This window comes from Brachyhypopomus gauderio, unplaced genomic scaffold (genome assembly GCF_052324685.1).
Source record: "Brachyhypopomus gauderio isolate BG-103 unplaced genomic scaffold, BGAUD_0.2 sc46, whole genome shotgun sequence".
In the NCBI taxonomy this organism is placed as follows: domain Eukaryota; kingdom Metazoa; phylum Chordata; class Actinopteri; order Gymnotiformes; family Hypopomidae; genus Brachyhypopomus; species Brachyhypopomus gauderio.
The window spans coordinates 1838093-1862860 of record NW_027506872.1 but is presented as its reverse complement, the minus strand read 5'-3'; the positions used below and the strand labels follow the sequence as shown (position 1 = coordinate 1862860).

The 24768-nt window shown below is 47.5% G+C and overlaps 1 protein-coding gene across 2 annotated transcripts; it reads left to right on the top strand.

The window, feature by feature from the left end:
• Window positions 1-1310: 1310 nt before the first annotated feature.
• lrrc8aa (leucine rich repeat containing 8 VRAC subunit Aa) lies at window positions 1311-23871 on the top strand. Of its 2 annotated transcripts, none has more exons than XM_076986306.1 (8): window positions 1311-1490; window positions 9877-10024; window positions 10391-10942; window positions 14838-15446; window positions 15672-16004; window positions 16202-16372; window positions 19044-19349; window positions 22868-23871. In XM_076986306.1, the coding sequence occupies exons 2-8, from the start codon at window positions 9887-9889 to the stop codon at window positions 23141-23143; spliced, it is 2385 nt and encodes a 794-aa protein (XP_076842421.1). In that variant the 5' UTR covers window positions 1311-1490; window positions 9877-9886; the 3' UTR covers window positions 23144-23871. The 2 variants fall into 2 exon arrangements, with proteins under 2 accessions (XP_076842421.1, XP_076842422.1); XM_076986307.1 differs by lacking the exon at window positions 1311-1490 and adding an exon at window positions 1870-2015.
• Window positions 23872-24768: the final 897 nt, after the last annotated feature.

The window sequence follows — 24768 nt, the reverse complement described above, 5'->3', positions numbered from 1 at the left end:
GTTGTGAATGCAATACCCGCTGGAGTGATTATGTTATTTAAAAGGACAGCAGGACAGAATCCAACATTATTACCCACTGAACCTACCAAACTTAAAATTGGTCAAGTGATTTGTTTTTCTTCAACACGCAATAGTAATCGTCTTATACGCTTCAGAAAGGTGTCATATCTACTCCACATTTAGTAGCTTATTGGAACACATTCAATAACCACATCGACTGGAAAACGATTTGGACCTTGTCAGCAAGATGCATGTTAAATAATAAAATAAGAGACGTGTATTTTTAAATAGTCCACAGAGTTTACTCTTCAAAGGACATGAATGTAAATTGCTCCTCCTGTGAAGTTTACCCTGAGGTCGTTTTTCATTTAATTTGGTCTTGGTCCATTTCTACCAAATTGTCAATTTCTACCAAATACAAAACTTGTATTGAACCACATTTATCCTTTAGCTTTGAGCATGTGTTGTTTGGCTTCATTGACTATCCATCTGCGAAGAAAAAAAACAAGTTTTATATCATTCATCTTATTATACACTTAGCCAAATGGCATATCCGCAAATGTCGATATACCGATCAAAAACCACTTAATTCTGTATTTATAAATGAGGTCAAGCGATATATTAAAACTGTTAAACATTCCACTATTGTGAAAACCATTAAGACTTGATTCATCTGCTCTTTTTTATTTATTTACGTAAATGTGATTTTCTGGGATTCTGCTTCAGAGTGTTTGTTGCCCCCTGGCGGTTGTTTTACACTGTAGTTGTTCTGTGTGTTCTGGACAAAAACATGAAAAAAGTCGCGCGCGTTCCTTTCTAGATTAGCTCCTACGTCAGCAGGGCAGGACACGTTACATATACATCGATTATATTACAAATATATCACAGAGGTCCTTCATCAGCTGTGCAAGCAAAGTGCTACGGAACATATATTATTATTATTGCTTTGTAAACACTCAAACGCTTATCTTCTTACATATAAACATATAGGCCTACTACATAAATTAAAATATATCGCATGTAATTATAGAATTGTGAATACAGGTATCATATATATTGTTTATTTATTATATAGAGATTATTAATTGGCAATATTAACATGTGCATACAAACATTATTTTCAGCTACTAATAATAAACCCATGTTAACCTTTAACAGTTACTTTAAAACGGCTTGGTTTGTTGAAACAAATAATTTTTGGAATAGTTCAGGATGTTTTTCCGACATCCGTGCAGTGCTTAAAATTGCATTGTCCCTCCAACGACCTTTATAGCGAAGGGATGGGTTGACCCGCCAAGCTCCACCCGGACTCGTCTCCGCGGGTTGGGCCTGCGTGGCTCGATGCCCTCACGCTACTTCCTGGGAGTGTTTTCGCTCCTCGGCACTCTCCGGGCTCCCACACGCGTGACCGCCGTCCTGCGCCGTGGATCTCCGAGAAATGCATCAGCTATGTGCGACAGGAGCGAGCAGTCGTCCCTGTAACGAACCCGGTGAGTACCGAGCCTGGGTGCGGGTCCGCTGGGCTGCGGTAGAGGTGTGTGCGGCGACAGACTCCCGCTCGCGCCCGGTCTGCTCGTGCTCCGCCGCGAGGACCTCCACCAGCACCAGCACCACCACCAGGACTCTCTTTGCCCTTATCCACCCCACAAAGGCAGCGAGTCCGCCGGTGTTTTATTTAATCTCATCGCGGCCGTGTTTTCCTGCGTTTTGTGTACAGTATTGTGTTTATAACTCGAGTAACGCGCTCCCTATAGCACGAGCGCGGCGCGAGCCTCCGGTAGACGTGACGGGCGTTTGGCTCGCGCGTCTCACTCCGTCACCCTGCACACGTCACGCCCGTGAGCAGTGACGTCGTGTCGGACGAAAACGGGAAGCAACCGGGAAACCGTGTCGCAACTCTGCGGGAAATGGCCGTTTGTAAAATAGTCCGAGGGTTTGCGATGGTTGTATAATGGGCGCCAGGGCGGTTCTGATGCGTTGACCACTCACGACCGGACACCGAGGCCCACAAACGCGTAGGTCTTCCCGACGAACGTGCCACATACGCCGTCACAACGTACGGGTGGTTGTGTTGTGCGTGGAGTGGTTTCTTAAAGCCCTACTGGAGGTTTTCTGGACTTCAGCATGTTCACCACACGCTGCCTTTGCAGGGCTGTTCATTGGTGTTTGGTGGTTTCTCTGCTCATTGGTGGAAACCGGTCAGGTATGAGTCAGGTGGTCAGCAGCAGGCGGACTGTGACCCCTCCGAGTTGGAGATGATGCGTGCTGGTCTAGTCAGATACTAATCACCATGTGACTCGGGAAATAAACAGATACTTGTTCAGACGAGACGTGCAGTGGAGTTAATGTCTCTGAACTTTTGGGGGGTGTTGTAATGGTTGTGGTAGTGTGGAGTGCCGGTAGCCACGCGGCTGGGAGAGGCACTGGTGGTCTTGGTGAGGAGGGCCAGGAGGTGTAGGCATCCCTCTCTGGCCGTGGGAGGTGCGGGCGTAGCGCCCAGCTGTGGCCGAGTGGTGTGGGTAAGGTGAAGGTTCGCCCTGTGTCTCCATCTGAGCTGTCGTGGACGTGAAACGGCGATGTTGTATACAGCGTTTGGGACTCTGAGGGCACTCTGCCAATACCCAACACTGCTAATGGTATGAAACAGGGTAGGGGTGTAGTACCTGAGGGCCTGCCCCTCTCTGTAGTCTTTATTTTGCTCTCCTCTGGAACAGGGGTAGGGGTTTAGCACCTGACCCCAGGTCAGTGGTGACTGTGTGTGGCAGGCCCAGCCCTCTGTGGTCTTTATTTTGGTTTCCTTTGACTGAGGTATTGTCACTGTGTGTGGGTGGTTAGATGGAGGCCATAAACAGGAAATGGCTTGTCTGTGGTTTACCGAGCCTCACGAAGCAAGAGACCAGGGTGGGAACATCTACCCTCCGTCGTCTGGTGTGAGGGTGTCCAGACCAGCCGCTCCACATGGCTCTGCTCCTGTTCCTGCTATCACAACGCTGTTTGGGCTCGTGCAGCCGGTTCTGGTCCACGTAGTTCCTGTGCGCATTTTACAGCCGGAGCAACCGGAGGCGTCTGGGACGAAGGACCAGGCGCCCCCACGGCGGTTCTGGTGATCTCCCCGGTGAGAGCGGTTGGCTGTTAATGATGATGAACACGCTATGTTCGTGTGCTCTGATGTGCAGCCGCACCGTGAGCGTGGTGTGTTTGGCCAGCGTGTTGAACCGCTGATTAACCGGAGATTCCTGTCTGTGCCACTTCTTGAAGAGCGGCATTTGAACCTTCCAGCCATGGAATCCACGTACGCCGTGCAAAAAAGGTAGCCAGAGGACTGGTTTCCCTGGCAACTGTCACGCTCATAGACACGCAACACGCACACGAATCTGTTGGACACACGTGTGTTTAAATGGCTTGAGAAAGGAACTTGCCAATTAAGGCTATTTCTGTAATCGTGCTTTAATTGTCTGTTCTCTCTCTCTCGCTCTCTCTCTCTCTCTCTCTCTTTCTCCCCCCTTTCTCTCTCCTTCTCTTTCTACCTCTCCCTTTCTCTCTGTCTCTCTCTCTAACTCTCAAATATGTCTTCTTTCTTTGTGCAGCTGCATGTCTGGAAGGAGCTTACTGCTTTAGAACATGTCAGAACAGCTGGGTTGTGTATGCACACACACACACACACACACACACAAAAACGCACACACACACACACACACACACACACACACACACACACACACACACACAACACACACAGTCACACAAATATGAGCTGCAAGGATGTAGAAGTCAAATTGAATCCTTGCTTACTCTGTGGTTTTGATGATATCTATACACACACACACACACACTCGCATCTCGTTTTCCTGAGCTCCTTACTGGACTCGCATGATCCTGGGGTCTGTTATGGTAGTGGGTTAGAGGTTGAGTGGAGTTATACTCCATGCCCCCCAAACCCAGGGCTGCAGGGCTGTGTGTGTCTGTGTCCTGCGTACCACCAGCATGTGTGTATATCTGTGTGTGTGTGTGTGTGTGTGTGCGCGCGCGCGCCCCCCTGTTATGAGGGTTTTGGATCTTTCCCATTATTGCATTACTAAATCACATGATGAGCTGGACAGACTGCAGGAGACTGAAGAAGGAGGAAGTAGGAAAGTTAGAACTGCACTCGATCCTGTAGACCTGCACTCGATCCTGTAGACCTGCACTCGATCCTGTAGACCTGCACTCGATCCTGTAGACCTGCACTCGATCCTGTAGTCCTGCACTCGATCCTGTAGACCTGCACTCGATCCTGTAGACCTGCACTCGATCCTGTAGACCTGTGTGTGTGTGTGTGTGTGTGTGTGTGTGTGTGTGTGTGTGTGTGTGTGTGTGTGTGTGTGTGTGTGTGTGTGTGTGTGCGTGCATGCAGTATTACTGCAGTTGTGTCTAGCAGCAGGTAGAACAAAGTCTCCCTGGAGACTGGGAATGCAGAGAGAGAACGGACAACTGTGTGTGTGTGTGTGTGTGTGTGTGTGTGTGTGTGTGTGTGTGTGTGTGTGTGTGTGTGTGTGTGTGTGTGTGTTGTACGTGTCTGTGTGTGTGTGTGGTGTACCCAAAGTACAGTTATGGGAGAATATCCTGTGTGTGTGTTGTAACTAATTTATAGTAATGGGAAAATGTTGTGTGTGTGTGTGTGTGTGTGTGTGTGTGTGTGTGTGTGTGTGTGTGTGTGTGTGTGTGTGTGTGTGTGTGTGTGTGAAGTACAATAATATTTTGTGTGTTTATGAAGTGATTAAGTAAACTGTGTGTTTATGATGTGGTTAAGTGAACATGGTGATTCATCAGCTCACCCACAGATCTTCTGGAATGTGTGACACTATTCAGGATTATCACGATACGGCATCACTATTACCATGATACACTGTTTTAATTCCACCTTTATGACGCTGGACTGTGATCAAAGGCTTTTGTAGTCCTCTGTTTGGTCACCTATGAATGCATCTTTGTGCGCATAGCTCTCCCTGGTGATCTGTTTGAACCCCCTGCTTAATAGTGACCCACAGGTTCTGTTGTTTGAACCCTCTGCTAGATACTGATACTGTTATTTTAGTCCTCTGCCAAATAAGCATCCCTTATTGTGGGCCAGATCCTACCGGCAGAAGACCTGCTACCTCCTGTATTTGGAGCACCTGCTTAAAAAATACATTTAAAATTAGAATTTTATTAGATGATACTTTATTAGATAATTTGAGTATTACCAAAATCACAGCCGAGTCCCCTCTTTAGTTACCGCAGTCCCAGTGTCATCATGTTCTGAGAAATATTAGTGAGGTTGAACATGTTTCATAAAACTGAACTGGATCGGATTGGCCGCCGATATTTGCAAAAAATGCGTATCGGTATCGGATCGGCAGGCACGAGAAAATGCCTATCCAGATTCCCGATCCAGTTTTTTTTTAAGTCTGGGTTTTCCAGCGCACTCATTTAGATAATCCATTCCAGATTTTGCTGTGGTTTCGCCAGTGAGAGTAAAATCCGGTCCATTTTCCAGCACACCTTCAACACACGAGCATAGAATCTCCACAATTTAGCTCAGTGGCATCTCCTAAACATTAAGACGGCCATGTACATTTGAAGTTGTCTGTAAAAATGTCAGTTGTGTGGGATTATACCACAGTTAGTTCCGACCCTACAATGTGATTGGCTGAGAGGTGATCTATATTACACGTTATAGCACTGTAACCGAAGCTCTCCATGTATTACTCCGCCACATACAGGTAACCTAGCAACGCAGCAGCGTTTACAAGCCAAACAGCGCAACTACAAACAAGCAGCAACATTGTCAAAATGAATTACAGGGAGTTCGTTAAATCTATTGGCTTCGAAAGCATTTGTTTCGATCTGAAACTGGAGGATGAAGCTATAAATGACCAGCCTGATTCCTCCAATGAGCCAAGGTTTGTCACGCTTACAAACAATGATTTGGATGAGCTGGAAATGCAGAGAAACGAAGTTAATACCGTAAAACAAACGTCCTGGGCTCTTAATGTATTTGCATCCTGGTTAAAGAGCAACGACATTGCAGTCGATTTTAGTATTATCAACAAAATGAAATGAATCAGCTTTTACGACGTTTTTATGGATCCGTCAGAAACGTGAAGGGAGAGTTATATGGCATCAGCAGCTTCGTTGGTTTAAGAGCTGGACTGAACGGATAGCTGAACGAACCTCCAATCAGTCGTGGATGGTCAATAATTGTTGTACTTTATTTTTAATAAATACAACTTTATCAACAGTTGTTTTTGTGTATATTTACCTCTATAATATTTATTGGGTAAAGCTGTTCCAGTGTTGTGTAAGTTTAGCAGCGAGCCATTGAATAGAACTATTTTAACTGGCGGAGTGTTTTTAACCAAACAGGTCGTATTTTCTCGTCCTCTTTAACTCAAAATCTTTCAATAAACAGCGATAATGGAACTGTGGTATAATCGCAATAATAGACTCGAGGTTTGTGCTATAACGTGTAATATTGGCACTGCTGTGCTGATCTACGGGACTCGGCCTGCGGCCTCGTGCCTACGACCGCAGCACAGCAGTGCCAATATTACACGTTATAGCACGAACCTCGAGTGTATTATTGCGTAATTATTTTACCTTAAAGGACGACAAAGATGAAGAGGTAGAGTGCAACATATGCCACAGTAAAGTCAAGCGTGGTGGTAAAGCTGTAAGAACTTTTAATACAACCAATCTAATCAAGCATTTAGCGAAATACCACCATAAACAACATGAAGAGTTTCTAAAGAAAACCGAAGACAAAAAGAAAGGTCCTACACAACTAACACTGGCAGAAACGTTTCCGAAGCGTGACAAACTGCCACTTTTTAAAATACAATTTACAATATTTTTTGCACTTATGGCTTTTTAAGCCTTGGTTTACTGATGCCATTTCTGTTTGTTATTTATTATTTTGTCTATTTTGAGTTTATTAATTGCTAAATAAACAGGTCAGTTTCTCCTTACCAACCATTATGTATTATTCAAACACACCTAATTCAGCTGGCTACTTATCAAGAGTAAAACGCTTTTCAGCATGAGTTTGACAACAGAGTAAGTTGGCTAAATAACTTTAAACTTTAATACATGCTCGGATCGGCCGGTAGATCGGATGGGTGGATAGTGAGTCCTCACTGTAGTCGTCACACTAACACTAGGTGCTTCAACCCGAAAGGTGGAGTTCATGGAACATTGTGTTAGGTCTGTACGTTCTAGTACATTGCCCCTTCCTTCTCATGATCCGGAACATTCCAAAACCTTCCTCCTTTCTGTTCACATTCCGGAACCTTCCAGAACCTTCCTCCTTCCTGCTCACATTTCGGAACCTTCCAAAACCTTCCTCTTTCCTGCTCACGTTCCAGAACCTTCCTTTTTCCTGCTCACATTCCGGAACCTTCCAGAACCTTCCTCCTTCCTGCTCACTGCCTGGAGCTCTTCTTCTGTAAGTGAAGCCTTGTAGATGACGGTCCAGGTTTTGCTAGGAGCATGGTGTAATTACCTGTGCTCGCTGTTACTGAGCACAGCCCCGATCTTGAAGAACAGAACATACACTGGTCTATTGGCTGTTTTATATTTATATTTCTGAATAAACCTTCTTATACTTTCTCAGGCTAACAAAACACTCAAACCCTCCAGACATTTCACCGATTGGACATCTCGCCCGTGGGAATTTCTTAGACCTCAGAAGGGTGAGAAATCGCCACATGACCTATAAACAGGAGAGGGGCAGACTGGACCGGTTTCAACCAGGGGTGGCATATTTGAAGAAAAAATGTGGTGTGTGTGAGAGAGAGAGAGAGAGATGGAGAGAGAAAGAGATAATTGAGTTCACAGAACTAGGGTTACCACTGGTTACTGGATGGGCAGCAGGTTCAGGTTGTGATTGGTTTGGACAGACATACTGGTTTGTAGTGCCCTGTAACAACCCGCCGAAAGCATGTGGATTTGCACAGAGATGGTATTGGCAGTTGAATACTTGTGGGCGTGGGCCTGCAAAATTCAGACACGCCCCCTCTTGTTTTGTACATTGCCCTCCCTCCGAGGCATGCTGGGAAAAGAACTGCCCCGACAAAAGCAAGCCCCTCTATGCCTACACCACCACCTACAGAGAGGGTGGGGCTTGGGGAGAGCCATAAGAGACGTAAAGGTGAACAAGGGAGAGAGGGGAAATATTGTCATTGTGAAATTGTCTGACTGCCCCCGGGAGGGAGGGAGGGAGAGAGAGGTAAGAGTGTGTGTTAGTTTTGTCAATACAAATGAACTGTTATTTGTCAGGCCAATAAGGTGCATTGAAGTGAGAGGGAGACTTAATTAGACAGATTCATCCCTCCCTCTCTCTCAGGAACACAGCACTCCAGAGACAGAAGGAATAACCCATCCCCAGAGATGAACTGTGTGTGTGTGTGTGTGTAAGGGAGAGGGAGATATTTTCTTCCAGGCGTGCTGAGTGATGGTTCTGTAGGGATCCGTGTGGAGACAGTGTTCTGTCTGGGGTGTGTCTCTTGTTCCTCACCCCCTAGAGTACAAACACATGCACACACCCTCACACACTCGCACACACACCCTCACACACATGCACACACAGGTTACACAATGTAATCGTAAAGTGGAGGAAGTCTGAGAAGAAAAGCAAGGAAGTCTCTCCCCAGCTGTGTGTGTGTCTGTGTTAGTGTGTGTGTCTGTGTTAGTGTGTGTCTGTGTTAGAGTGTGTGTGTGTGTGTGTGTTAGCTAGGTGGAAGGTTTGTCCTTGGGTGTGTGTGGCTATGTGGAAGGCTTGTCCTTAGTGGGTGTGTGTGTGTGTGTGAGAGGCATGTGTTGGACAAATGAACCCACACACTCTTTGTATGGGACAAATTAGACAACAGGCATCTGGGTGTAATTAGCTCTTCCAACTTTTGCAATGTTGCCATGCCAACCTGGCAACTTCATCAACAGGGTACAATCAGCTGAGTGTGTGGCTTTATAGTTATTCCAGTTATTGCTTCAGTCTGGAGTGTGTGTGTGTATGTGAGTGTGTGTGTGTGTGTGTGTGTGTGCGCGCGCGCGCTCCTCTGCACCATCAGATGTGTTTCATAACGGGCACCTTGGAAAATACATTTCTGCTTAGTTTACAAACAACATGACCATCAAATCACATCGAGGTGCAGTTACAGTGTGTGTGTGTGCGCGTGCAGGATTTAAAGGCAGCTTGGTGGTGGTCAGGGCAGACACACACACACACACACACCCCTCCCCCTGCTCAGTGGGGGTTCAGGGCAGTCACGCTAACTGGCAGATCCTTCAGTCTTGGCAACAAACTGTTAATGCTAAACTGGGGCCTTTCCAATGCATTATGGGTAAGGAGGTGGAGCTAGCTGAATGCGGCTGTGTGTAGAGTAGAGCTGGAGATCGTAAAGCTGCTCACAATTCCACAAACACCAGGGGTCAAAGTGGAACGGGGAGGGAATGGTGTGTGTGTGTGTGTGTGTGTGTGTGTGTGTGTGTGTGTGTGTGTGTGTGTGTGTGTGTGTGTTGCATTCCTCATAACTGTGTCTTGCAGGATTAGCAGGGTGTGTGTTCGTGTGTGTTCAAAGGGAAGGAGAGAAGAGCCGTTAAAATCTCGTCTTTCGGGATCCTGCAGTTCAGTTCAGTGATGTGATGTGATGTGATGTGCACTCACTATGGTGGATAAAAGCCTCCAGCCTGATGGTGGGACATGCCACCCTCACTCTCTGTTCGTCTGTTCAGAGGCAGCAGGGTCCGGGTGAAGCCCTGGGCTAGATTTTAAAAGGCTGTCCACTGCGGTTTATCCCAGTACTAAACTTTATCCATAGTTTAAGTAGTTTCCCCTTTAACGAGCCCGTCTGTCTGTCTCAGGTAAGCCATCATGATCCCCATCACGGAGTTGCGGTACTTTGCCGACACACAGCCGGCGTACCGGATCCTGAAGCCATGGTGGGACGTGTTCACCGACTACATCTCCATCGTCATGCTGATGATCGCCGTGTTCGGGGGCACACTGCAGGTGAGCGGCCCCTCCATCTGCCCCTCCCACTCTCCATCTGCCCCTCCCCCTCTCCATCTGCCCCTCCCCCTCTGCCTCTCAGTGAGGTGTTGTGTGGCAGCCCTGCTGTGCTGATCACCCCCATTTCTTCATTATTATTAAGAGTCCCTAGTTAGCAGTCCAGTCCCCGTTTTCCTCCCCGTCCTTCCGGGACCCTCACCCGGTCCAGGATGTGGCTCTGAACCCACCCAGCACCGCAGGCTGTTGTATCAGAGCCAAGACCCGGACTGGCTGGGTTCTCCGAGGACGGGACTGAAAACCGGACTGGCGTTGGGACGGGCGGCACCAGGACGGGCGTCGGGTGATTCCGTCTTCTTCTCCCTCCAGGTCACCCAGGACAAGATGATCTGCCTGCCCTGTAAATGGGTGGTGGGGGACCAGTGTGAGCAGCTGAACACCAGCGCCGCCCCGCGGGCCGAACCACGCGGCATCCAGTACGAGCTGGACCGCCACCAGTACAACTACGTGGACGCCGTCTGCTACGAAAACAAGCTGCACTGGTTTGCCAAGTACTTCCCGTACCTGGTGCTCCTGCACACGCTGGTCTTCCTCGCCTGCAGCAACTTCTGGTTCAAGTTCCCGCGCACCAGCTCCAAGCTGGAGCACTTCGTCTCCATCCTCCTCAAGTGCTTCGACTCGCCGTGGACCACGCGCGCGCTCTCCGAGACCGTCGCCGAGGAGACGGACCCCAAGCCGGCGGGCAAGGCGGACGGCGGGGCGGGGAAGAAGGCGTCGAGCGTGAGCGATCAGGACGTTGAAGCCAGCGTGCCCATGCTACAGAGGACACGCTCACGCATCGAGCAGGGCATCGTGGACCGCTCAGAGACGGGCGTGCTGGACAAGAAGGAGGGGGAGCAGGCCAAGGCTCTGTTTGAGAAGGTGTGTGTTTGAGTGTGTATGAGTGTGTGTGTGTGTGTGTGTGAGTGTGTGTTTGGATGGTGCATGAGGGGATGTGAAGCATTCTTTATTTATAATACTGATTCACAGTGTGGATTCTGTGCAGGAGTTCTGGGGTTTTGTTTAGGACGTAACTGATGTTGTTTGGGTGGCCCCTGCTGGACGATGCAAACCCCCCCCCCCCCTTCTCACAGAGCGTCTGAATGACGGGCGGCCTGTCTGTTGGCTGGTTGGGACCTTTGTCAGTGCTGTGAAAGAAAACGAACCATCTATACCAGGGGCCAGATTTGGTGAGGTGATGTGTGGGGGCCATCTGTGCATTTTGCAATAGTCATCTAGGGCTGCACGATTAATCGTATTTTTAGTGTTATCGCGATGTGAAGTTTCACGATAAACACATCGAAAGAGCCACGATAACTCCTTGAATAACAGCAAACTCAAATTGCATTATCCTCTTGCAATAGAGGGAGCTATTCGCGCTGCAGACCATGATCACGTGACGTAAGTAGGCAAGAGGCAGAGTGAGGTGAACAGACATGCGATTTGGTTTAACCCTGGTTAACGTAATCACGGTGGCTTCACCCGTGCGCGATGGCCTCGCGCGCTGTCGATTCACGAGGTCGTGCACCTCTCGAATTTTGTAAGTTCGCGCGCGCCGCACCTCAGCGCAATGAGAACAGTCATGTTTGCAGGGTTCATACACCTTTACAAGGTGGAATTCAAGCACTTGTACGTCACTTTCAAGGTCCATTTCAATAATTCCCAGCACGTTAAACTTAATTGAGTTAAATATTTATACATATACTCTAAATCAGAGGTCACTAACAGGTGGACCGCGGTCTGGATCCGGACCCGAACGCAGTCCTGTCCGGACCCAATCTCATTCCTGATAAACTGGATACGGACCCAAATGCCATCCCATCCGGACCCAGAATAAATTGTTAAAAATATTTATTAATTTTGACGGGAGAATTAAACCGGAGCATTTATCTCAGCGCAATAAAAAAAAAAAAAAACACCGTTCACCATCACCCCCGACCCCCGGACCACAGGTCAAAGATATCTGCCAAATTTGGAACAATATAGTTGATTACCCCTGCTCTAAATGATTCGAAATAATTGGCTTTTTTTTTATCACATTATTTAATGGTTGTTTATTTTCAAAACGCCCAATCTTAACGTCCTCACGTTCTCTCATGTTTCGTACTGGAATTACAAGAGGCTCGTATTTGTTAATGTAATACAAGAGAACTGTTCAATCAGGCAGCTATTTGTTGTGAAACGAAGTAGTTACAATTTTAAGCATTTTCAAGTACTTTAGCCTAAATTCCAGCACTTTTCAAACCTGAAACACAAAGCAACATTAAAATTGGTCAGGTAAATGTTCATTCCCCTGTATTTGAGGGGTGTCTTTTTTTATACTACTAGGCCTACATATCGTTTCGGACAACACTGCAAAAAATGTGACACGGCAAGATTAAACGCTTCCGCCGTTCGCGGAGGTTCATGCGTGGTGTGCGGAGTCGTGCGCTACGGTCACTCGTGAAAGTATAAACCTAGATTGAATCTATTGTTGAATAAACCTGCAAAATATTTGGAATTATTCTGGATTCATTACACAGTAAAAAAAAAAAAACAAATTAACGTGCTGCTGTTCAGAGAGACATTACATTTCTGTATTATATATATAGAGAGACATATACATTCTGTACTTAATTTATCGTGGTTCACATCGATATCGGGATCGTTATCGCACATCACAATTCTAGTCCATATCGTGCACCCCTAGAGTCATCAGAGGCTGCGGGCTGCACTTTTGACACCCCTGACCTTTACGGTCAAACTTTGGTTTTTGAACATGGCCGCTCCTGCAGGTTAGTGTGGGGTTACAGCAGATGGGATCCTTGCCGTTTCTCCCCACCCTGAGTCCTCGTCTTTCATCGCTGCCAGAACGCCGTAAAAGCCTGAAATAGTCACGAGGTAATAGCCATGGGTCTGTCACGTCGGGGCAGGACAGGACCGTGTGGCGATGTCTCTGGGGCAGATTTGGAGTTGTAGGGGTAAAATGGGACAGATGCCTCCTTGCAGCAAGGTGGCGCTGGTTGGAGACGTCTGCCCTCCCTCTGCGTCTTGTGCTTCTCTGCCACAGAAGGGTTCACATTCCCGACGGGTAAAATTAGGACTTTGTTTACACTGCAGACATTTTTGCCTCACTGCTTTGGACGGAAGACAACAGCCGTCTCATCCGGCTTATGCAGGGTCATTTCCTCCATCGTTTAGAGCCTGCGTTCTTCCGTTTTCACTCGCTGTATTAACCAGCTTTATGAGGCGAGTCCACACACTTTGAAGGCACTGTTGAAACCAGTTTTGTGGCTGGATCTCAACCTCTCAACTGCATCATGGGAGCGTTACATAAGCCCCTTAAAGCATGCCAGCTCCTCTCTGCGGACTCCATTACCCATAATCCTAAACCACAGCGCTGTGTGGTGGTGGTGGTGGTGCCTGGCTAAGTGGCTGTACTGTCAGCAGAAGATTCAAGTTCTGGTCCGAGACGCCCCAGGGGCTTGGAGGCAACCAGAAAGTTGCATCATTAAATGGATGAAGTGTGTGTGCGTGTGTGTGCGTGTGCTTCCTGTTTCCTAGCTGTGGTTTAGCTGGTCCTTCCCAGGGATCGAGTCTGATTTCTAGATAAATCCCATTTTGGTTTGTCTCACTGTCATGCTGACAGTGTTAAAGCATTAGCAGTGAGTGGGCTGTGGGTCTAGAGCAGGGGTTCTTAACCTTTTTCACTGTGCGACCCCCTTTTAGGCTCCGGTAAATTTCGCGACCCCCCCCCCCCGTTTACGTTCTAAACACTCCACAGCTTTTGATTGCAAACTCGAATGCTTCGTCTGCAAATGGCGTAGCAACTTGGAGGGCCTGAGACTTTCCTTGGCTAGCACTTCGCCACAAACAAGACACCAGGGTTGCCAACTCTCACGCATTGAGCCTGAGACACACGAATTTGACTATTTTCACATGCTCTCACGCCACACATCTGGCACCAATCACCGGTGATCGATCGATCGCGATATAACACTTATATCCATTGTACACCCGCCCGGTAACAATTTACACTCGCCACCCCCTCCAGGTTCAAATCTCACTCCAAGCGATCTTGAAAAGTTGGCAACCCTGAACACACTGCGGTCGTGCATCCTCTCCTTCGCTTGTCTGCGTAAATCCATATTCTAAGTACTTTTCATATTTTCTCACTTTCTTCGTTTTTTTCTGTTCTGAAGTTCCTGGAAGTGGGCGTTTTGCATCCCCACTTTCAGTTCGACATTCTACAAAACGCTCCATGTTAATCCAGCCTGGACGAGCGGAGCCACAATGAGGCAGTTTTCAATAAACTTTACTGAATCAACCTGCCTCATTCTGAGTCTTGATTCAGGTTCGCGCATGCACGTTGTGGCTCCGCTTGTCCAGGCTGAGTAAAGAACAACAAAATTTAGCTCCGAACCTGATTCGTCACACATTTAACTCAGAAAACACCTTATTTTGTGTCACATTCGCGACCCCCTTGGAAGTACGTCGCGACCCCCAGGTTAAGAACCCCTGGTCTAGAGACTGAAGGAATGCTAATGCTAACAGTTAGCAGGGTACAAACAAACTCTCATGATGCCCATGATGCCACAACTTGACTACACACAGACCGTCACTAACTAAACATTAACAGCTATTGTACATAAGAATTCATTTTTATTTCTGATACTGTGTTTTGCTAACAATGCTAATGAAAGGGAGGTTGTTGTAGCAGTTGGCCAGGCTGCTAATGTGTGTGTGTGTGTGTGTGTGTGTGTGTGTGTGTGTGTGTCCCTGTCTGCATCCTTCCCAGGTGAAGAAGTTCCGCGTCCACGTGGAAGAGGGCGACATCGTGTACCGCCTCTACGTCCGCCAGACCTTCATCAAGGTGGTGAAGTTCGTGGTCATCATCAGCTACACGGCGTACTACGTGCGCTTCATCTCCTTCAACGTGGTATGCCCCGTGGACATCGAACGCCTGACGGGCTACCGCATGTACTACTGCGCGCACCCGCTGGCCACGCTCTTCAAGATCCTGGCCTGGTTCTACATCTCGCTGGTGGTGGTGTACGGCCTCATCTGCATGTACACGCTGTGCTGGATGGTGGGGCGGAGACTCAAGCACTACTCCTTCGAGTCCATCCGCGAGGAGAGCAGCTACAGCGACATCCCGGACGTGCGTAACGACTTCGCCTTCATGCTGCACATGATCGACCAGTACGACCCGCTCTACTCCAAGCGCTTCGCCGTCTTCCTGTCGGAGGTGAGCGAGAACAAGCTGCGGCAGCTAAACCTCAACAACGAGTGGACGCCGGAGAAGCTACGTCAGCGCGTGACCCGCAACGCGCAGGAGCGCCTGGAGCTGCACCTCTTCATGCTCAGCGGCATCCCCGACACGGTGTTCGACCTGCTGGAGCTGGAGGTGGGCGGGGCGTGGGGGCGGGGCGTGGGCGGGGCGAGAGCAGGGGGGAGGGGTCATGGAATCTTTTTGGAAATGGAACGCCTTCGCAAAGGCAGTTCTCAAGCTGTGGGTGGAGATAGTCAGATTGGGGGTGGTGTAATGCTAATGCCAAATCAATAATGCTTGATCTCTCTACCTCTCACGCGCACACACACACTCACACACACACACACACACACCCCGTAGGTTCTGAAGCTGGAGCTCATCCCAGACGTCACCATCCCCCCCATCATCGCCCAGCTCACCAACCTGCGTGAGTTGTGGCTCTACCACACGCCGGCCAAGATCGAGGCCCCGGCGCTGGCCTTTCTGCGTGAGCGCCTGGAGGCCCTGCACGTCAAGTTCACCGACATCAAGGAGATCCCGCTGTGGATCTACAGCCTGAAGAACCTGAGCGAGCTGCACCTGACGGGCAACCTGAGCGCCGACAACAACCGCTACATCGTCATCGACGGCCTGCGCGAGCTGAAGAGGCTCAAAGTGCTGCGGCTGAAGAGCAACCTGACCAAGCTGCCCCAGGTGGGAGGCTCCGCCCACTGGGCGGGGCAGGGGCTGTCTGAATTCCCATTGGCTCGGCTTCTGTGACTTGCCACAAATGTGTTTTAAAGGAAGCTCGCGACAAGATGGTCAAAGTTGCATATGAATAACATAAGCACTGTTACCACTGTGTGTGTGTGTGTGTGTGTGTGTGTGTGTGTGTGTGTGTGTGTGTGTAGGTGGTGACTGACGTGGGCGTGCACCTGCAGAAGCTCTCCATCAACAACGAGGGCACCAAACTGATGGTGCTCAACAGCCTGAAGAAAATGGTGAACCTGACGGAGTTGGAGCTGATCCGCTGTGACCTGGAGCGCATTCCCCACTCCATCTTCAGCCTCCACAACCTGCAGGTGCTCCGCCCCCACCCCAGCTCCACCCCCACCACAGCTCCACCCCCACCCCAGCTCCACCCCAGCATGAAATGTGCCGTCTAGAACGTAAGAGTGTCTGAGATGCAGCACGAGTTCCCCCTACAGCAAGCGTCCGTTTGACGGGTGACCGTCGGGCTGGACGGGGTTTGGGTGTCGGGCTCCATGTAGCCCAGGATCTCTGGAAACACCACGCTGACGGGCAACATCTCCCCTGCTCCATCACACCTTCACACCACTGCTCTTCACATCTTCTCCCTGCTGACATGGACAACAAAGATGTTGTTTCAACATCCCATGATTGTGGATGTTCTCTCGGGTTCTACTGTTGCATGGGTGTAGTACTGCTATGTTTCAGTACTATGTGGGTGTAGTACTGCTATGTTTCAGTACTATGTGGGTGTAGTACTGCTATGTTTCAGTACTATGTGGGTGTAGTACTGCTATGTTTCAGTACTATGTGGGTGTAGTACTGCTATGTTTCAGTACTATGTGGGTGTAGTACTGCTATGTTTCAGTACTATGTGGGTGTAGTACTGCTATCTACTGCTATGTTTCAGTACTATGTGGGTGTAGTACTGCTATCTACTGCTATGTTTCAGTACTATGTGGGTGTAGTACTGTTATCTACTGCTATGTTTCAGTACTATGTGGGTGTAGTACTGTTATCTACTGCTATGTTTCAGTACTATGTGGGTGTAGTACTGCTATCTACTGCTATGTTTCAGTACTATGTGGGTGTAGTACTGCTATGTTTCAGTACTATGTGGGTGTAGTACTGTTATCTACTGCTATGTTTCAGTACTATGTGGGTGTAGTACTGCTATCTACTGCTATGTTTCAGTACTATGTGGGTGTAGTACTGCTATGTTTCAGTACTATGGGTGTAGTACTGCTATCTACTGCTATGTTTCAGTACTATGTGGGTGTAGTACTGCTATCTACTGCTATGTTTCAGTACTATGTGGGTGTAGTACTGCTATCTACTGCTATGTTTCAGTACTATGTGGGTGTAGTACTGCTATCTACTGCTATGTTTCAGTACTATGTGGGTGTAGTACTGCTATCTACTGCTATGTTTCAGTACTATGTGGGTGTAGTACTGCTATGTTTCAGTACTATGTGGGTGTAGTACTGTTATCTACTGCTATGTTTCAGTACTATGTGGGTGTAGTACTGCTATCTACTGCTATGTTTCAGTACTATGTGGGTGTAGTACTGCTATGTTTCAGTACTATGTGGGTGTAGTACTGCTATGTTTCAGTACTATGTGGGTGTAGTACTGCTATCTACTGCTATGTTTCAGTACTATGTGGGTGTAGTACTGCTATCTACTGCTATGTTTCAGTACTATGTGGGTGTAGTACTGCTATCTACTGCTATGTTTCAGTACTATGTGGGTGTAGTACTGTTATCTACTGCTATGTTTCAGTACTATGTGGGTGTAGTACTGCTATCTACTGCTATGTTTCAGTACTATGTGGGTGTAGTACTGCTATCTACTGCTATGTTTCAGTACTATGTGGGTGTAGTACTGTTATCTACTGCTATGTTTCAGTACTATGTGGGTGTAGTACTGCTATCTACTGCTATGTTTCAGTACTATGTGGGTGTAGTACTGCTATCTACTGCTATGTTTCAGTACTATGTGGGTGTAGTACTGCTATCTACTGCTATGTTTCAGTACTATGTGGGTGTAGTACTGCTATGTTTCAGTACTATGTGGGTGTAGTACTGCTATCTACTGCTATGTTTCAGTACTATGTGGGTGTAGTACTGCTATGTTTCAGTACTATGTGGGTGTAGTACTGCTATCTACTGCTATGTTTCAGTACTATGTGGGTGTAGTTCTGCTATGTTTCAGTACTATGTGGGTGTAGTACTGTTATCTACTGCTATGTTTCAGTACTATGTGGGTGTAGTACTGCTATCTACTGCTATGTTTCAGTACTATGTGGGTGTAGTACTGCTATCTACTGCTATGTTTCAGTACTATGTGGGTGTAGTACTGCTATCTACTGCTATGTTTCAGTACTATGTGGGTGTAGTGCTCTAAAATAATTCTGCTTTTAGGACATATGAAAATCTGATTCTGTTTTAGGTCACATTTATGCAGAAGACTAGAAGCTTCTAAAGGGTTCCTACATTTTCGAGCACCACTGTAACTGTGGTTGGTTGGTGTGTGTCTCTGTAATGTGACCATCGCATTCTGGCCACAAGCCCACAGGCTGTGATCTGAGAGCTGTGGGTGTGCTGGCTGTGTTTGTTCTGAAGGACACTGGGATACACCAGCGAGCAGTAACGTAACCCCCTGCCCAGAAAGCTCACATCATACCAGATCACGTTTTAGTGGAATCTGCAGTCTCGACAGCAGAACACGGCGTAGATGAGGAACTGAAATCTATTGGCCTCTAGAATCACGAGTACAGGGGTGTGAGCGATGACTGTTCTGTGTTCAGAGTGGGCTTCAGGTCTGTAATAAGATTGAAGACCACATGAGAAGTGTGTATGGAAACTGAGACACTGTGGAACCTCTGCAACCTTCCGTGTTCTGATCCCGTGTTCTGATCCCACGTACGAATGTTCTTCCGTTTCTGGTTCTACCATTCCGCCGATCTAATCTAGATTCCTTTCTCGCTGGGCCTCTGTACAGGAGATTGACCTGAAGGACAACAACCTGAAGACCATCGAGGAGATCATCAGTTTCCAGCACCTGCACCGGCTGGTGTGTCTGAAGCTGTGGTACAACCAGATCGCCTACATCCCCATCCAGATCGGCACGCTCACCAACCTGGAGCGTCTGTACCTCAACCGCAACAAGATCGACAAGATCCCCAGCCAGCTCTTCTTCTGCCGCAAGCTGCGCTTCCTGGATCTGAGTCACAACAACCTGACGTCCATCCACCCGGACATAGGACTGCTGCAGAACCTGAACTACTTTGCTGTTACTGCAAACAGGGTGAGACACACACACACACACCATATATATATATATACACACACACACACACACCCACCATATATATATATATACACACACACACACACACACACACCATATATATACACACACACACACACACCATATATATATATATACACACACACACACACACCCACCATATATATATATACACACACACACACACACACCATATATATACACACACACACACACACACACACCATATATATATATATACACACACACACACACACACACCATATATATATACACACACACACCATATATATATATATATACACACACACACACACACACCATATATATATACACACACACACACCATATATATATATACACACACACACACACACACCATATATATATATACACACACACACCATATATATATATACACACACACACCATATATATATACACACACACACACACCATATATATACACACACACACACACACCATATATATATATACACACACACACACACACACACACACACACACCATATATATATACACACACACACACACACACACACACCATATATATATACACACACACACACACACACACACACACACACACACACACACGGACCTCAGAGCAGCTCTTTAATTCCTCAGAGGTTTGATGTAAGCAGCTCTGGTTCTGCTGACCAGAGTGATTCCATGAGTCAGTTCCTCTGTGTGTGTGTGTGTGTGTGTGTGTGTGTGTGTGTGTGTGTGTGTGTGTGTGTGTGTGTGTGTGTGTGTGTGTGTGTGTGTGTGTGTGTGTGGTCAGTTCTAGTGCAGTCCTGTTCCCCGCCTGTGCAGATACATAAATCTCTGATTTCACAGCACAGAAAGGTCATGGACTTACAGCCCCACACAGTATTTTAACAGGAACATCAAAAATGACACTGGCATTTGTAAACTTTTTCTTGAAATAGGCTTACATGTTTTTTAAATTAAAAAAAGACAGTCTTTCTGTTCAACTTCGCCCACTTACAGGATTGCCAACTCTCACGCATTGAATGTGAGACACGCATTTGACCGTTTTCACACGCCTTACATCCGATATCTCACGCCGAAAAAAAAATCTAGTTTATTTACCTCTGATCCACATCTACGATTCAATGAGTTACTAGTTCGCTCTGTCGCCAACCACCGGCGATCGATAGATTGCGATATAAATACTTAATTTAGTCCATTTTACACCCCGCCCGGTAACAATTTACACTCGCCACCCCCCGTTTTTTTTTTTCTTCCCAGATTTGACGTTGTATTTGAAGGTAGACAGCACTCTGTCGCCAGCACAGAGTGTACAACGGACCTTAATGTTGTCATCCTTAGCCGAAATAAAATCTAAATAATGCCTGTATTTCCAGCTGCTAAAGGCGAACTTCTCTCCTTCCATATTGTTCACATCTGACTTTGGCGCCGCAGAGCAGAGATGACGTAACCGTGTAAGAAACGTGTAGCCAAAAAATAAGAATGAATAAATATAACCTATGTTCCCCCGAAATGCAGAAATAGTAACGCACGATGTTTTAGATAAGTAACTTTAATCTGACTACTAGTTTTTAAATAGTAGTTGCGTTAGACTACTCGTTACTGAAAAAAGTAGTCTGACTACAGTAACGCGTTACTAAGTACTAAGTTACTAAGTACTAAGTTACTAAGTACTAAGTTACTAAGTAACGCGTTACCGGCATCACTGGTTATAATCATACGTTACTGTCACGACCGCGTGTGTTTGGACATAAGTGTGTTTGGCAGCGTGTGCTACGTCTGGACTAAAAGCAGCTCCCAGTGCTGACTCCTCATTGGCACCGTGGTTTGGGTCAGCACCAGACTTCACCGTGGTTTGGGTCAGCACCAGACTTCCTTCCTGTCTGAAGAAACCAGCCCCCAGTTTTTGGTCCCATCTCTGATTGCTCTGCGCAGAGTGAGGAGTGAGACGGGACAGGCAGGGTGAGGAGTGAGACGGGACGGGCAGGGTGAGGAGTGAGACGGGACGGGCAGGGTGAGGAGTGAGACGGGACGGGCAGGGTGAGGAGTGAGACGGGACGGGCAGATGTTTCTAAATTCAGACCCAGAACTCTTTTCCTCCCATACGCATAAAGTAACATTGCAGCGACACGCTAACAAAATACTACACAGGAGCATGTGTGAGAAGGCCTGTGATTGGTCCAGCTGTGTGAGAAGGCCTGTGATTGGTCCAGCTGTGTGAGAAGGCCTGTGATTGGTCCAGCTGTGTGAGAAGGTGTGAGAAGGCCTGTGATTGGTCCAGCTGTGTGAGAAGGTGTGAGAAGGCCTGTGATTGGTCCAGCTGTGTGAGAAGGCCTGTGATTGGTCCAGCTGTGTGAGAAGGTGTGAGAAGGCCTGTGATTGGTCCAGCTGTGTGAGAAGGCCTGTGATTGGTCCAGCTGTGTGAGAAGGTGTGAGAAGGCCTGTGATTGGTCCAGCTATGTGAGAAGGCCTGTGATTGGTCCAGCTGTGTGAGAAGGTGTGAGAAGGCCTGTGATTGGTCCATAGTCAGTCTAATGTACGCAGAACTGCCCCGTTAAAACTGACCTTCACTCTGTCCTTCCACACTTCAGCCTCATGGTTGCTGTTGTTTGACATATAACAGCAGAGTCATTGTTTTAACTGCACTGCTGAGTCACTGTTGTAATCTCACTGCTTGTGAAGAGCGTTTTGAAGGCAGCGTCTCTTGTTGAGTGTTCTTGTGTGAGCATGCAGAATTACCCAATGTGTTACACATGTGGTCTCACACACACACACACGCACCCCAGCAAGTGCAAACCTGGCGAAAGAAAATGGAAGGACAAAGCAGCAAATTGTTTGAAAAATGCAGAATAAAATAGTTCAGATCCAACAGAAGGCAGTCCCCCCCCACCCCCCCTCTGGGCCCCCTACTTCCAGAACTGGAGGAGAGTGGGAGTTTCAGCCATGAGAGGGGTGTGTGTGTGTGTGTGTGTGTGTGTGTGTGTGTGTGTGTGTGTGTGTGTGTGTGTGTGTGTGTGTGTGTGTGTGTGTGTGTGTGAGAGAGAGAGAGAGAGAGAGAGAGAGAGAGAAAATGGCAAGTTTATAAGGTCTCACATTTTACAGGAAACACTTAAAGTGCAAACACAGGCACCCAGTGTTGTGACTGAACTGGCCGGTCTGTGTGTTGAAGTGGCCGGTCTGTGATGGTTGAAATGGTCTCGGCTCCACCTGGACTCACTGCCTCACAGACCTGTCCTGTAGCCACTATTGTTGCTCCTCTGTACACACACACACACACACACACTCCCTCTCTCCCTCCCTCTCACATACACACACACACACACACACACACACTCCCTCTCTCCCTCCCTCTCTCACATACACACACACACACACACACTCCCTCACACACACACTCCCTCTCCCTCCCTCACACACACACACACTCCCTCCCTCACACACACACACGCAGGGTGTGTTGAGCACCTTTACTGATGTGTATTCTCTTCTCCCTCCCTCAGATAGAGACGCTGCCCCCCGAGTTGTTCCAGTGTAAGAAGCTGCGCACACTCAGCCTGGGCAGCAACTGTCTGAGCGCGCTGCCCTCGCGCTTCGGCGAGCTGACGGGCCTGACCCAGCTGGAGCTGCGTGGGAACCGTCTGGAGGGCCTCCCCGTGGAGCTGGGCGAGTGCCGTCTGCTCAAGCGCTCCGGCCTCGTGGTGGAGGAGGAGCTCTTCAAGACGCTGCCCCCCGAGGTCAAGGAGCAGCTCTGGAGAGCCGACAAGGAGCAGGCTTGACCCCTGACCCGAGGGGGAGCACGGTGGCACTGAAGTGGTCCGTTTTTTATTTTAATTATTTTTTTTAGCTTTTTGATTGGTTTGTTGTTTATTTTGTTTGGTTTTGTATATTAAGCGAAAAACACAAGGTTGATCCTTGACTGACACAGACATGGAGCTAGAAGTGAGAGCTCTTCTAAACTTGAACCTGTGCTAAGAGCAATCACTGTACTGCACATGACTGAAGGCCACAGGTCAGCTGCCTACGGCCACGCAGGCTGCAGTCTACGAGCCAAGTATTCTCACAAGCTATGCTTTCTGGAGAGGCCGCAGAGCTACTAGAAGAACCTTCAGGAAACTTGGACAGTTGTTGGTCAATCTGAAACACTGAAGGACTTTATGTTGCCGTGTGACATGTACGTGGATCCCGCAAGCTGCTTGGTTGCCAAAACAAAAGGGAATTATGATGCAATGCGCTGATGTAATAATGATGGCTGCCATGGCAGCGCACTCGCACTAATATGGCCTTATTTCTTAGGAACTGATCATCTGAGGTCGTCGTGTAGACTAAATGAACATTTTGGTTTTTGATTTTATATCTTTTTGCAAAAAAAACTCTGCAAACTTGTTTGCACCAGACGATCACATGCAGTAACTTTTTTTTTGTATTAACAGTAACTGCTTTTGTTTCTTGTTTTGTTTTTAACATTATTTCCTCCCGAGGATTATAATAAAGCTTCCTGGAGGTGTCTCTGGCTATTTTTCTGTTCCTCTCGGATTACAATGGAGGTGATGCTTTTCATACATGTGTGTCTGCTTCAAACAGATATGACCTGTTTTCAACCAAAATTCAGCTGTACATAATCACGTTAAAATGGCAGAATTACTGTAAAAGCTGACAAACACATCTGTAAAACACATTATAACACCCCCCTCCCCCCCTCACACACACACACACACACATGTATGTGCACGCCTCATGCTGGGAACATTCATTAAACAAAAACATACACCTAGTCTCGTGGGGGGGGGGGGGGGAATATCCTTCTTAAAAGAACTCATTGTCCAAATACACCACACACACACACACAGCGGTGCCTTAGCCCTGGGAAACACAGTGAGTCTGTGCTGTAGGTTGGGCAGACTCCAGTCTGAGTTCAAACAACTAGCCACGTTAGAATTTCCATTCACAACTAACACGGGCACCACGCACTCGTTCTTTCTTTCGTAGAGTGTGTGCCTGAGATACAAAACTCCCTGTTCAGAGGAACTTGTTCAGAGCTGATCCAAGATCAGACCCCTTGCAGAGCAGTAGAGAATGTAGGAAGAGGTAAGAACAAGCCCAGAGCCCAGATCAGTCCTTAAGGGTCTCCTCAACACACAGTGTAACAAATTAGTGTTTTCAAACAATCTGTTAACCTGAATAAAACCAACTGTAGATATTAATGTTAACAAATGTTTCATTGACTATGCAGCCATGTGGTCATGTCAACCCGGTTTATCAAACTGCAACAGGCCCTCTGAATCTTCTGAGTCTTAACGAAGCTAATTAGCAGTTGTCGTTTACGTAGAGATATACGTTGCTTCGTCGGTATTATAGGAAGTTTCTTGTACGACAGGTATGAAAGTTTAGTTGTTGGGGACGT

Coding starts and splice junctions, on each gene's coding strand:
- lrrc8aa (XM_076986306.1), top strand. CDS start 9,887: ATGATCCCCATCACGGAGTTGCGGTACTTTGCCGACACACAGCCGGCG. Junction 10,025..10,390: donor TGTTCGGGGGCACACTGCAG/GTGAGCGGCCCC, acceptor TTCTCCCTCCAG/GTCACCCAGGACAAGATGAT. Junction 16,373..19,043: donor TCAGCCTCCACAACCTGCAG/GTGCTCCGCCCC, acceptor GCCTCTGTACAG/GAGATTGACCTGAAGGACAA.